Source organism: Phoxinus phoxinus (genome assembly GCF_949152265.1).
Source record: "Phoxinus phoxinus genome assembly, chromosome: 11".
NCBI lineage: Eukaryota > Metazoa > Chordata > Actinopteri > Cypriniformes > Leuciscidae > Phoxinus > Phoxinus phoxinus.
In genome coordinates this window covers 31436163-31449560 of record NC_136886.1, presented here as the reverse complement: position 1 = coordinate 31449560, position 13398 = coordinate 31436163, and the positions used below count along the sequence as shown (strand labels likewise).

The following is a 13398-nucleotide window of genomic DNA, read 5'->3' as shown; positions in this document are numbered from 1 at the left end:
AGGGAATAAACAGTCGAAAAACTCCTCTGTGGCGCTATGCTGCGATGTTCGCTGCGCTTTCATTCGTCGGCGAGAGCGGCGCTGGGCCATTCAGCATTGATTAACATTAGGGAGCTGTTGCTTTACTTGAAGCTTCTACACCAGGGACACCAACAAGCAACACAACAAACCTTCATTTAAAAAAAAAAAAGAAAGAAAGGGAAATAATAACAACAAATATTCAAAGCTTGTCATTTCATTGTCATTGTATTCCCGTACGTTGCGGAGGTGGCCTGATCACATGCCTCAGGGGCTAAAGGGGATTTCTAGCTGATTTGGTGAAGTGGCAACCTGTATCCCATATCTCCCCATGGCAACGAGCCAGGACTACGAGGAGCGCGCTGAGATATTATAGGCTGGAAGATTAAAATGGCCCCTAGCTGTTGAGAGGGCGAGCGGGGTCCCCTCTCCCCTCGCGCATGGAAGCAAATTAGCCAGCCGCAGCAGGGCGTGTGTGTGTGTGTGTGTGTGTGTGTGTGTGTGTGTGTGTGTGTGTGTGTGTGTGTGTGTGTGTGTGTGTGTGTGTGTGTGTGTGTGTGTGTGTGTGAGAAAGGCAGTGTTTATTTTACACTCACCTCTCCCACATCTCTACAGAGAATACGAGAAAGATGGAAAGTGTGTAAGAGAGGGAATGCACAGCCAAGAGTATATCCTGCTGTCGAAAGCAAAGCTTTGTAAATAAACCAACCCCGGCTCATTGGGAATATGTTACTCTACATACATTTTTGCAAAACCTGAAATCCGTACCTCCAGGTACGTTTCCCTGCACTTTTCGGGTGAAACGTCCACTAGAGGCGCTAAGTGGTATCATTTCTTCTCCGTTCCAGATGCGTGTTTCTTACCGTAAAGGTTATAAAAGCGACAATATACAACAAACACACATAGAATCAGGATCAGTGAGCTCATATGTATTCCTCACAAAGTTTTATTAAATTGCGAACACATAAATAACAAACAGATACAAACAATCACACATGGGAAATGGAAAAGTGGGAGTGATGTAAAAGAGTGTAAGACACATGAGTGACACATTAATTATCTTGTTTAGCTCCCAGTGTTTCTTTGTGTATTTATACGTGACGCAATGTGCATTCAAAAATATTGTTTTGTCTGTTAGAATAATATGCACCTTTGAATTGTGCACAATAAGACCAATAATTTTTATTGTAAATGGGATCCATTTTTGATTTCCTGTCTTTAATGCAAAAATTATATGGCATGAATATAAAAAAAAAAAAAAAAAAAAAGAGATTGAATTTTGGTAGATACTGTAGTAAAAGCAGAAGCAGCCACAAATGTAATTTCAACAGGAGAGAGAGAGAAAAGCAAAGGTTTGCAAAACTTGATGCATTTTCATGCTGTTAAAGGTATGAGAAAAGTTTGACCAATGAGGAATTCAGAGAGGAGGGGCTTTTGTGCTTTTGGGAATTCCATTCGTTGTATTCCCACTTGATTTCAAACTGACTGTTCTTACCACAGCCTCAAAATGCATCTTCTGCATTCATATCTGTCAAACGTTCCGTCAGAGATTTATCCAGTGTGTAAACACCCAAACTGTTCTTCAGCACACATTTCCCTGGTGTAAGTTGATTGTCTAAATGATGTCTCCACATGTAATTGTGAGCTTGACTGATGTTCCTCATTCAGAAATAGACGAAACATGCAGTTCCTCATTATAATGACTCAGAATGCCAAAAGAAATCTATCCATAATTCATCAACGATTTTCAAGAGAGGATATAGGCACCCAAAAGTTAGCAGGGACTCTACTGGCAGTCCTGACTCACTCCGCGGGCCCTAACAAACAAACAAACAAACAAACAAACAAACAAACAAACAAACAAACAAACAAACAAACAAACAAACAAACAAACACAATACCCTCTATTATTTAGTCATTAAAAAATATAAGATAGGAAAGTCCAGAACCCTTGTTTCCCCCACTGAATACATAAAGTTCATTTTAACTTTTATCTAAAAATTCTGACTTTTTTTCTTAGAATTGCATGATGTAAACTCACAATTGAGAGTTATAAAGTCAGAATTGGGAGATATAAACTTGCAATTCTGAGAAAAAAGTAAGACTTGGTTATACTGTATATCACAATTCTGACTTTATAATTGCCAATTGCAAGTTTTTGTCTTGCAATTCTAACATTATAACTCTCAATTGCAAGTTTATACACTGTAATAAATCATAATACAAATATTGTTTTTACAGTGCATCTCACAATTCTGACTTTATAACTCACAATTGTGAGTTTATATCATGAACAAGTCAGAATTCCGAGAAAAAACGTTGCAATTACAGTACCTTTTTCATTTTTATTCTGGTGGAAACAAGCTTCCTGTGATATACAGTTTTTGCTCTGAAAAATACACCCAAAAAATTATAATTTAAAAAAACAAAATGAACCAACGGTCAAGCATTTGTTTTATATATATAAAAAATGCACTTGGCTGAAATATCTGAGAGTGTGCAACACTTCTGGTAGACAGAGAGAAGTAGATATAGACAGGCCTACTTCGACTCAGTGGTGAAAATAATATATGACCAGGTCATTAAAAGCGTTACCTCTGAAGTGGAGAAATTATGCCCTTAATGGCGATTAAAACTCCAACAGTTGCATGAATCATGCATTAGTAGCACAGTTGAAGGGATATTTTTAAAGCCAGGACTCAAAGAAAATGACCACGGCTATAATTTCTCCCTTTCTTTTGAGTTTGACTTGCAGCCCATTTGTCTACAAATGAATCCTTTGTGGAACCAGCTCATAAAATGTTAATATTCTATTTCAAGTGACTTATATTGATTTGGATATTTAAATATATGTCCAGGAGAAGTTTAAAAGATTTTTTTTATACATAAACCAGGTCATTTTTCAAATGAGAAGTTTGTCATGAGAGTACAGTAGCCACTAAGTGATGCTCTAAGCATTTGAACAATTTGATAACAACACTGGCAAATGTGTTTCAATTTAACAATCCAACCACACATATAAAACATAACTAGATCTCACGATGAAAATGTCAAGTATTATTAGAAATAATAGGACCTCGCTGTAGTAATTGTTGTGTTTGTGTTTAGTCGTTTGTAACTCATCGTCATGCTATATAATTCCATTTTGCTATAGCGCGGCAGTAAATTCCTGGCTTAATTACTTTTATATAGTTAGCATAAAGAGCGATCAAACGTTTTGATCAATCAAGTCAAGACAACAAGAGAGGGGGAAACCACATGAAACCATGTGAAAAACATCATGGTAAATGTGAGGCTCACTCAGACATGAAATAAATCAAATCAGGTGAAATAACGGGAAGGGTTCATTATGGAATGATGGCTGCATACTGATGTGTTTAATGTGATACTGAGAATGAGACAGACATTAAGGCATCTACATGAGGCCTGTGAGTGTACAGTATGTGTATATATCATTGTGGGGACTATAGACCTCTACTGCATTGACATCTATTGTTTTTATAGTATTTTCTCTCCCCTACCCCAACACCTAACTATCACCGGTGGTTTTTTGCATGTTAACATTTACTATGTTTGGCGTACTATGTTTAAGGTACAGTCCACGTAAAAAGGGAAATGCTGTTATTTACTCATCCTCATGCAGTTCCAAACCTGTATGTATGACCTGTATGACAGCTTAAAGTGAAAAAAAAAGCTACAAAAATAACATATATTTAAACTGTAATAATAAACATAGTACTTAACATTTAGTTAATAGTCATGTGTCTTCTGTTCAGTTAGTTTAATTTTCATGGACTTTTAGTTTTTTTTCATTCACACGTTCTCCTTTGTCTACGTTTCCCGCCAATTACTAGTTTTATGGACACTGATCTTGGTCTATTTACGTTCCTCTGTTTGTATCACTCCTGTATTTTTTGTGTGTAGCACTGTTTCATGTTGTTTGCCCGTGTTGAATAAATCTAGCTGTTATTGGGAAATACTTATTCTGCCTTCTTCATCATCTTTGGGATTGTAACAGTGCCTCAAAAGGTAAAGTAATACCATAATGATACATTTGCAAACCATTATCTAATGTTTAATTAAAGCAGACAACTAGTTGAAATACATGGCTTCGACCCATTGTGCTAATAAACACATTAATTGACACTATTAGCTATATATTATTAAAGGAACACTCCACCGTTTGTTTTTTAAATAGTGCTTATTCACCGTCTCTCCTACATTTAGATAGGTGGGCAAATGCATTTTTTTCTCAGTGCATGCATTGTTTTAGTTTGGCAGGGTCGCCGCTAGCTTAGCTTAGCATAATGAATGGAATTATTTGTTGCCAGCTAGCATGTCCTGAGTAAAAGTGATCAAAAATCAACAACACCTAATTACTTATTGTGGCCTGCATATTCACAACAAGTACAAATAGCGATGCAGATTAAGACTAGGCGGTTTCCTAGGCAGATGTTGACTCGGGACTATATCGGGGCGAAGCACTGCTACTTGGGCCTGAGATATCAGCTATAGCCAGCTAATATTCACGCCGGTATGTTGACGGAATTTGTGGGATTTCAGGTGTTGCGTGATATACTTAATACATAACTTGATGTATATTAATTGCTCAAATTAAATGAATACTTTTTACACTCTATTATATTATTATGGAGTGAGCGCTGTGTTTGTATTTGAAGCTCCGTCGACTTGATTCATAAATCGTTGATTTTGTTCTTTACACTCATTTAGAAACTAGCATTTTCTATTTTTCCAGCGTGTGAACATATCTCCGATACTACTCTCTATAAAAAACAATCGGATTGCTTTGATATCGCTAGTTATATCCAACTTTCCGAACTTCCGTTACTATCTCTAACGATAGCCCGCTAGCATTGCACGCGTGGCCTCGCCTATCGACCGTCTTATTTACACTCGAATCACTGAAATCGCTCTGTTTGTGTTGGAGTTTGTGTTTGTGCTTCGAATCGCTTGTTGTGTTTGAAGTTTGTGTTTGTGCTTGTGCTTCGAATCGCTTGTTGTGTTTGAAGTTTGTGTTTGTGCTTGTGCTTCGAATCGCTTGTTTGTGTTTGAAGTTTGTGTTGTGCTTGTCCTTCGAATCGCTTGTTTGTGTTTGAAGTTTGTGTTGTGCTTGTCCTTCGAATCGCTTGTTTGTGTTTGAAGTTTGTGTTTGTGCTTGTCCTTCGAATCGCTTGTTTGTGTTTGAAGTTTGTGTCTGTGTTCGAACCGCTTTGGTTGTTTTTGGAGTTTGTGTTTCGAATCGCTTAACTGTTAGTTTGTGAGCGTGTGAACATATCTCCGATACTACTCTCTATAAAAAACAATCGGATTGCTTTGATATCGCTGGTTATTTCCAACTTTCCGAACTTCCGTTACTATCTCTAACGTTAAGTTAGCCCGCTAACATTTGCACGCGTGGTCTCGCCTATCGACCGTCTTATTTACACTCGAATCACTGGAAGGATACGGGTTCTATCAATGATTTCAGTCCTAAATTAGTAGTGATATTGGTAGCATCACTGCTAATTTATTGTTCATCTGTCATAGTGGCAAATACATCGTATGTGTGTCTACCTCTGAGTGCAGGTGAGGACACGTTTGAGCTGCATTCGGTGCGGTTGGAGCTGGAGTCCGTGGAGAAGCAGATCCGTGATCTGCTGGGGAGGCAGGCCGAGCTGCGAGACCGACGATCAGCGCTTGAAGCATCACGCGCCGATGCTCACAAGTCAGTGGTTAGTAACTTTTCGACTCCGGCCTCCTCTACTCCGTGTATTTCTCTGCACAGGACCCGAGCATCCCTGCCCTCATTCACCCCGGCACCGACACAGCACCATGGACCCTGGATGATGCCACAGCGGAAGACACGAGCCAGGACCAGAGCAAGGACCTCTCCGCCCCTCCCGGTCTTCGAGATCTCCACCCGGAACCGCTTCTCCCCTCTTCGCGAGACGGAACGCGACGACGCTGTGATCATCGGCAGTTCCATGGTCCGGCATGTCCGCGCTACCTCAGGTAAAGGTATGGTGCGCACTCACTGCTTTCCTGGTGCTCGTGTTCTCGATGTCGCTGCGCAGGTCCCCGAGATCCTGAACGGTGACGAGCGCGTCGGAGCTGTCGTGCTGCACGCGGGGGTGAACGACATCAGGCTGCGGCAGACGGAGGTTCTGAAGAGGGACTACAGGAGCCTGATCGAGACGGTACGCAGAACATCGCCTGAAGCAAAGATCGTCGTGTCTGGACCGCTTCCCACGTACCGACAAGGACAAGAAAGGTTCAGTAGATTGTTTGCACTAAATGAATGGTTAATGTCATGGTGTAATGAACAGAGACTGCTCTTTGTAAATAATTGGAATCTGTTTTGGGAGCGACCTAGGCTCTACCGTGCTGATGGCCTGCACCCCAGCAGAATCGGAGCGGCTGTTCTGTCGGACAACATCTCCAAGACGTTACACACCATATGACTAGTAAGTCAAAGTCCAAATCACATTCTTTGCTGTCCCAAATTAATTGATATAAGTACCAGTGTAGAACACTATATAGAAACTGTGTCTATTCCTCGTTTAGTGAGGCCAAACAATAAATCTACTGTAGGATCTAAGAAAAATCTAATTGTGATTAAACCAGAAAATCTCAATATTAGTGAACAAAAACAATTTCTAAAGCTAGGTCTTCTAAACATTAGATCGCTTACACCTAAGGCGGTTATTGTAAATGAAATGGTCACTGATAATAGCTTCGATGTACTCTGCCTTACTGAAACCTGGCTTAAACCAAATGATTATTTCGGTCTTAATGAGTCCACTCCACCAGGATACTGTTATAAGCATGAGCCCCGTCTGATTGGTCGTGGCGGCGGTGTTGCAACAATCTATAGAGATATTCTTAATGTTACTCAGAAAACAGGCCACAGGTTTAATTCGTTTGAAGTACTTGTTCTAAATGTTACGCTCCTAGATGTAAGAAAGAAATCCGTATTATCTCTAGCCTTGGCTACCGTATATAGACCGCCAGGGCCTTACGCTGATTTCCTAAAAGAGTTTGCAGATTTTCTCTCAGATCTATTAGTCAATGTCGATAAGACAATAATTGTTGGAGATTTCAACATACACGTTGATAACACAAATGATGCGTTAGGAGCTGCGTTTACAGATTTATTAAACTCCTTTGGGGTCAAGCAAAACGTTAGTGGTCCCACTCATCGTCTTAATCATACTCTAGATTTAATTATATCATATGGAACCGATCCAACCGATATAGATATTATACCGCAAAGTGATGATGTCACTGATCATTACATGGTAACTTGCATACTACCTACGGCTGAAATGTGTCATGTTGCGCCACGTTATCGACCAGGCAGAACAATCCTTCCAACTACTATAGATAGATTCTTGAATAGCTTACCTGATCTATCTCCGCTCCTCAGTGAACCCAAACTAACAGATGAGCTAGAGGAAATGACTAGCAGTATGAGCATCATTTTCTCTAGTACATTAGAAGCTGTTGCACCAATTAGATTAAAAAAGGTTAGAGAGAAAACTAAAGCACCATGGTACAACAGTGCTACGCATGTTATCAAGAGAGAAACTCGTAACTTAGAGCGCAAATGGAAACAAACTAATTTAGAGGTCTTTAGAATCGCGTGGAAAGACAGTATGTCACGTTATAAAAAGGCTCTAAAAGCAGCCAGGGCTGAGCATCTCCGCAAACTAATAGAAAATAACCAAAACAATCCAAGGTTTTTATTTAACACTGTGGCTAGATTAACAAATAAACAGACATCACCTGAACAAAATATTCCGTTACATTTTAATAGTAATGATTTCATGAATTTCTTCACTGAGAAAATAGAAAGCATCAGAAACACAATTGTAAATGTACAATCTTTGACAGCGTCTTATGATTCAGCCTCAATTATTGCCCCTCAAGAACAACTACAGAGCTTTACAACTATAGGACAGGAAGAGCTAAATAAACTTATCACTGCATCTAAACCAACAACATGTTTATTAGATCCAATACCCACTAAACTACTGAAAGAAGTGTTACCTGTAGTGGAAGAGCCTCTTCTCAATATTATTAACTCGTCTCTATCTTTAGGACATGTTCCAAAAACATTCAAGCTGGCAGTTATAAAACCTCTTATTAAGAAACCACAATTAGATCCAAATAACCTAGCAAATTACAGACCCATTTCAAATCTTCCATTTATGTCTAAAATACTAGAAAAAGTTGTGTCCGCTCAATTGTGCTCTTTCTTGCAAGAAAACGATATCTATGAAAAGTTTCAGTCTGGATTCAGGCCACATCATAGCACTGAAACTGCGCTGGTTAAAATTACAAATGATTTACTTTTAGCTTCTGACCAAGGCTGTATCTCAATACTAGTTTTACTCGATCTTAGTGCTGCGTTTGACACTATAGATCATAAAATACTCTTAGATCGACTTCAAAATTACACTGGTGTTCAGGGACAGGCATTAAGCTGGTTTAGATCGTACATATCAGACCGTTACCATTTTGTCCATTTAAATGGGGAAAAATCAAAGATAACGTCAGTAAATTATGGAGTGCCGCAGGGATCTGTATTAGGCCCCCTGCTATTCTCAATTTATATGCTGCCACTTGGTAATATTATAAGAAAACATGGAATAAGTTTCCACTGTTATGCCGATGACACTCAATTATATATTTCATCACAACCAGATGATAACACTAAATTATCTAAAATGACAGAGTGTGTTAAAGATATAAAATATTGGATGACGTGTAATTTTCTTCTATTAAATTCAGATAAAACGGAGGTATTACTGATTGGTCCAAAAAACTGCCCACAAAACCTCTTACAATACAACCTTAATCTAGATGGACGTCCTGTTACTTTATCCTCTACAGTAAAAGACCTGGGTGTTATACTAGACCACAACTTGTCTTTTGAAAATCATATTTCAAATGTCACAAGAACAGCCTTTTTCCACCTTAGAAACATTGCTAAGCTACGTAATATGCTATCAGTTTCTGATGCAGAAAAGTTAGTTCATGCATTCTTGACCTCGAGACTAGATTACTGTAATGCTTTATTAGCTGGTTGTCCTGCATCCTCAATAAACAAGCTACAGTTAGTCCAAAATGCAGCTGCTAGAGTTCTTACTAAGTCAAGAAAATATGATCATATAACACCAATTTTATCATCTCTACACTGGTTACCTATTAAGTTCCGTATCAATTACAAAGTATTGTTACTGACCTATAAAGCCCTAAATGGTTTAGCTCCTGTGTATTTAAGAGATCTTCTATCGCCATATATTCCATCGCGCTCTTTAAGATCGCTAAATTCGAGGCTCCTGGTCGTACCTAGGATAACTAAGTCCACTAAAGGAGGGAGGGCGTTTTCACATCTAGCTCCTAAACTCTGGAATAGCCTTCCTGATATTGTCCGAGGCTCAGACTCGCTCTCCCAGTTTAAAACTAGATTAAAGACGCATCTCTTTAGCCAAGCATTCACATGATGCATCTCATACCTTTTATACTACAGTTAAATCAGATCAAATGCATTCATATTATGAACAGCAGCTACGCTAATTATTTCCCATCTGCCTTTTTTGTTGTTAACTCAAATAGAGTTCGTCAGCTCCAGTTATGTATCCAGCCTCTCATGGAGACTTCAGATGCCCCAACGCCTGTGATGAGACGACTCGACGCCTGTGAAGAGACGACCCAACGCCGGCGATATGTTATGCCCTAAATTTCATGATTAACTAACTGTATTTTGTGTGTATATTTTTTGAAATGCATTTTCTGTAAAGCTGCTTTGAAACAATGTGTATTGTGAAAAGCGCTATACAAATAAACTTGAATTGAATTGAATTGAATTATTATTATTATTATTAATATTGTATAATAGTTAGGTGTGGCCAAGCAATCTGATCCATAACTGTGTCCTTCCATTATCTTTGTTGCACATCAAGAAAAATGGTGAGCGAATTATAGAAACTAAAACTTTTACTGAACTGATGTTTCATTGTTTCTTTGATTTACATTTTAAAAACACTCCCCCATCTGCCATGTCGTGTCTCAATGTTGTTGTGTGTGTTTGTGCAAACAAACCCCCCCAAAAAAACAATATTGCAATTCTGTTTGGTGCCACTAGTAACAGATGCTATATGCTTCACCTTTAATAATCATTATTAATGACCACATTGGACACAGTGGTTTCTCTGCGGTTTCAGGGGCTGTGCAGTGATTGGTTGACCTTTCCTTTCCTGATGTCATGAAAAGTGAGAATGGTTATTTAGCGCAAGTGAACACCCAGAGAGGGCTGAAATGAGAGAACGCTGGATACATTGATTCGGTCTCTGGAGGAAAGGCTGAGACATTTGATACCTGTCCTTTTCATGTCTCGCACAGTCTCTGGATTACGCAGCTCTGACTCACTTTCACTCTCGGTTAAAATCCGGGCCCACTGGGGATTAGGATTGATTACTTAATTGCTCCTCATAGGGTCTGTTACCTCTAGAGAGCAATTTGAGCGAAGCAAATAGAGTCCCGACTCGATTGGAATTGAGATGTAACTCAAAAAAGGAAATGTCAAAAGGAAGACAAAAAAAGACGCCCATTTCCAAAATACTCACTGCATTTTCAAAATACTAAATTATGAACTGACCTGGATATCTTTTAATGAAATTTACCCAAATGTGTTCTAAAAACAAGTTGTTGATGATGCATATATTAGAAAATTGTTTCTATAAAAATGTCTTTGTAGATGGGTCACAAAATGAAGAAGAAGAAAAAACGGACTTAGTTGAGTCAGTCTTAGTGCATCAGTAAATATGGATTGAATATTTCACACTGCCAAGTGAATCGCCATTGATGAGGCACAGAGGGAGGCTGAGACTGAATCCAGTTTCAAAAGCACATCTTTTTTTCTTTTCAGATGTTGAATCTGGCCCTCTGCTGAGGCTGTGCTCATTCTAATGAAGGAGAGTCCTTGCGGCTTCCTCCCTGGAGCCATAATTGCAAGTTTGTGTCTGAGGTTGGTTGTTAAGACACATGCCTGACTAGACATATCAATCATTTGTAAATACACTTAATTTATCAATATACATTTTCATTTTTTTTACATAGACAAAAGTTTTAGCGGTAACACTTATAATGTCAATAAATAGGCCAAATGTATATGAAAACAAATCTCTACAAAGGAAAAGGAAGTATATTCCATTGGAAATGAATTCAGAATGATCCTCGGCAGACTGTTACAACTGGATAATCTATACCATCTTAAAGTGGATGAAACATGTCATTACTGTCCTTAGTTCAGTCGTTAAGAAGACCAATATATGGTGAAACTAAGAAATCACACCAAACAAACCAAAATCATAGTCAACATGCACAGCTATGATCGATCGATCGACTGTAACACCGTGTCCTAACTACACGCGCCGCGACGCCGCGACACGCGATAAAAGGTATCTTTTCCATGTTAATCAGAGTTTTTGTCTTAACCAGACGCGACGGCTACACGCAAAGTTTCTAATTTAGAAACGGTTCCTATTTCTGCGACGTCGCGGCTGACAGATCTATGAACAAGATCGAATAAACTGATTGTCATATGAAGACTATACACTGGTTTTGAGTTCACATTATTTATTTTTAGTTAAAAATAGGTCACTGTGCCACAAGCGATAGCCTAATGGATAATTTACCTCAGATTTTGAAAGCATATAATATAGCGTTCAAACTGAATTCTATGCAAACATACAACTGTACTTCATAACAAAATTAGTCAATGAGTATATTTTGTTAATGTTTTGATTTTTAATAATGTTATTTCTTGATTTGATTATGTCCTTACCCATTTCCAATGCGAGTGCGGGCCAGCAGTGCGCTTTCACAGAGAGACTCCGCCCACACGCTGTTCTGAATGGCTGTGATTTTTGATTGACGTGTGGCGTCTCACAGTCGCGTCGCGTCTAGTGTGGACAGACACACTTGCTGTCGCTGGAATTTTATCGCATCGCGTGTTTATTACAAAGCAATCTCAATGTAGATCCAGAGTAAATTAGAAAACAAATATTATATACATGTATACATTTTTTTTTATACATCCTATGATCAAGATAATTCCACAGACCCCAAGCCAAAATCTGCTCTTGGGGTAGAGAATGGAATAACGGTGGTGGTCTGTGGGAATCAGCTGGCATTCTGAGGGGCCTAATTGGCATTCTCTGCCCATCACCTGTCATTACAGTCAAGTATATATTTTGGAGTCCATTTGTGTTTGTTTTTTGCCTGGAGCTCCCATCCCAATGGTAATCCAAATGCTATTACACATGGATGAGACCTGCACAGCACCACTGATAAACTTCTCAGTATGCAAATGTCAAGCAATTAAAGGAAGTGAAACAGCCTCCAAACTCTTTGCATTTATAAGCGCGATACTGCTGCCATTTTACAATCCAATGCCCCTTGTGTAAACCTCTATGCAGCACTTTGCATGATGAATCTTTCTTGCATTAATGCATTTAACCTGACACAATACAAGAAACTATATATATATATATATATATATATATATATATATTTTATATATATATATATATATAAATACATACATACATACATACAAAAAAAAAAAAAAGAACTTAACTGATGGGCCCTGTGGATCTGTTTGAAGAAAGACAGTTCAAATCAAATTATTCTCTTTGTACACACAGTAAATACTTGATTTTAACACACTGCATTTAGGCACAAACCCCTAAATCTTATTCACCAAACAAACACAGTCCTTCTTAACCAGACATTGTATGTTGTGGTATGACGCAATGCATTTAAATTCAGTTAGTTTCCAGGAAAACTGGATCTGGACCTTGTCCAGACATCTGTGAATTCATCTGGGGCCTACTTATGATGGAATATTGGAATATGATACACTTTAAAATTATATGTAAAAAAAAAAAACATTACATCCGTTAGAAGCAGTAATCTTTATTAATTTCAAATCTTTGAATATCATTGGACTTAAAACTAAAAAAAGACCCCATTAAGCTTAGCCTCAGCCTCAAACAGACACAAAAGTCAAACCAATCACTGTCTGTAGCCTGCATCAATCATCTGTAGTAAAAAAAAAAATAATAATAATATATATATATATTATTTTTTTAAACAAAGAACTGTGAGACTGTCAGCTTGTGCATTAGTGGTGGATATTATTTCTGAAGGTTACATCATTGCACCAGTAGGTGGAGGCAAGAAAATATATTTGAGTGAGACAATGAATCATTTACTCAACTGATGAGTTCAAAAACACTAATTCACTCAGGTACCACACATGTGACTGATTTATCAGTAAGTCATTGAATTATTCACTCAACTGACTTGTTG

General features: G+C 38.4%; 1 protein-coding gene across 1 annotated transcript in view; it reads left to right on the top strand.

The window, feature by feature from the left end:
- Positions 1-9778, top strand: part of LOC307007456 (uncharacterized protein) — a gene marked incomplete at its 5' end in the record, with an annotated part of 35579 nt that extends 25801 nt beyond the window's left edge. The window contains 2 exons of the mRNA XM_079629510.1: positions 5566-6482; positions 9640-9778. Of these exons, the coding sequence (XP_079485636.1) occupies positions 5566-6479 (914 nt within the window). The 3' untranslated portion in view covers positions 6480-6482; positions 9640-9778. The remainder of the gene's footprint in view (positions 1-5565; positions 6483-9639) is intronic.
- Positions 9779-13398: the final 3620 nt, after the last annotated feature.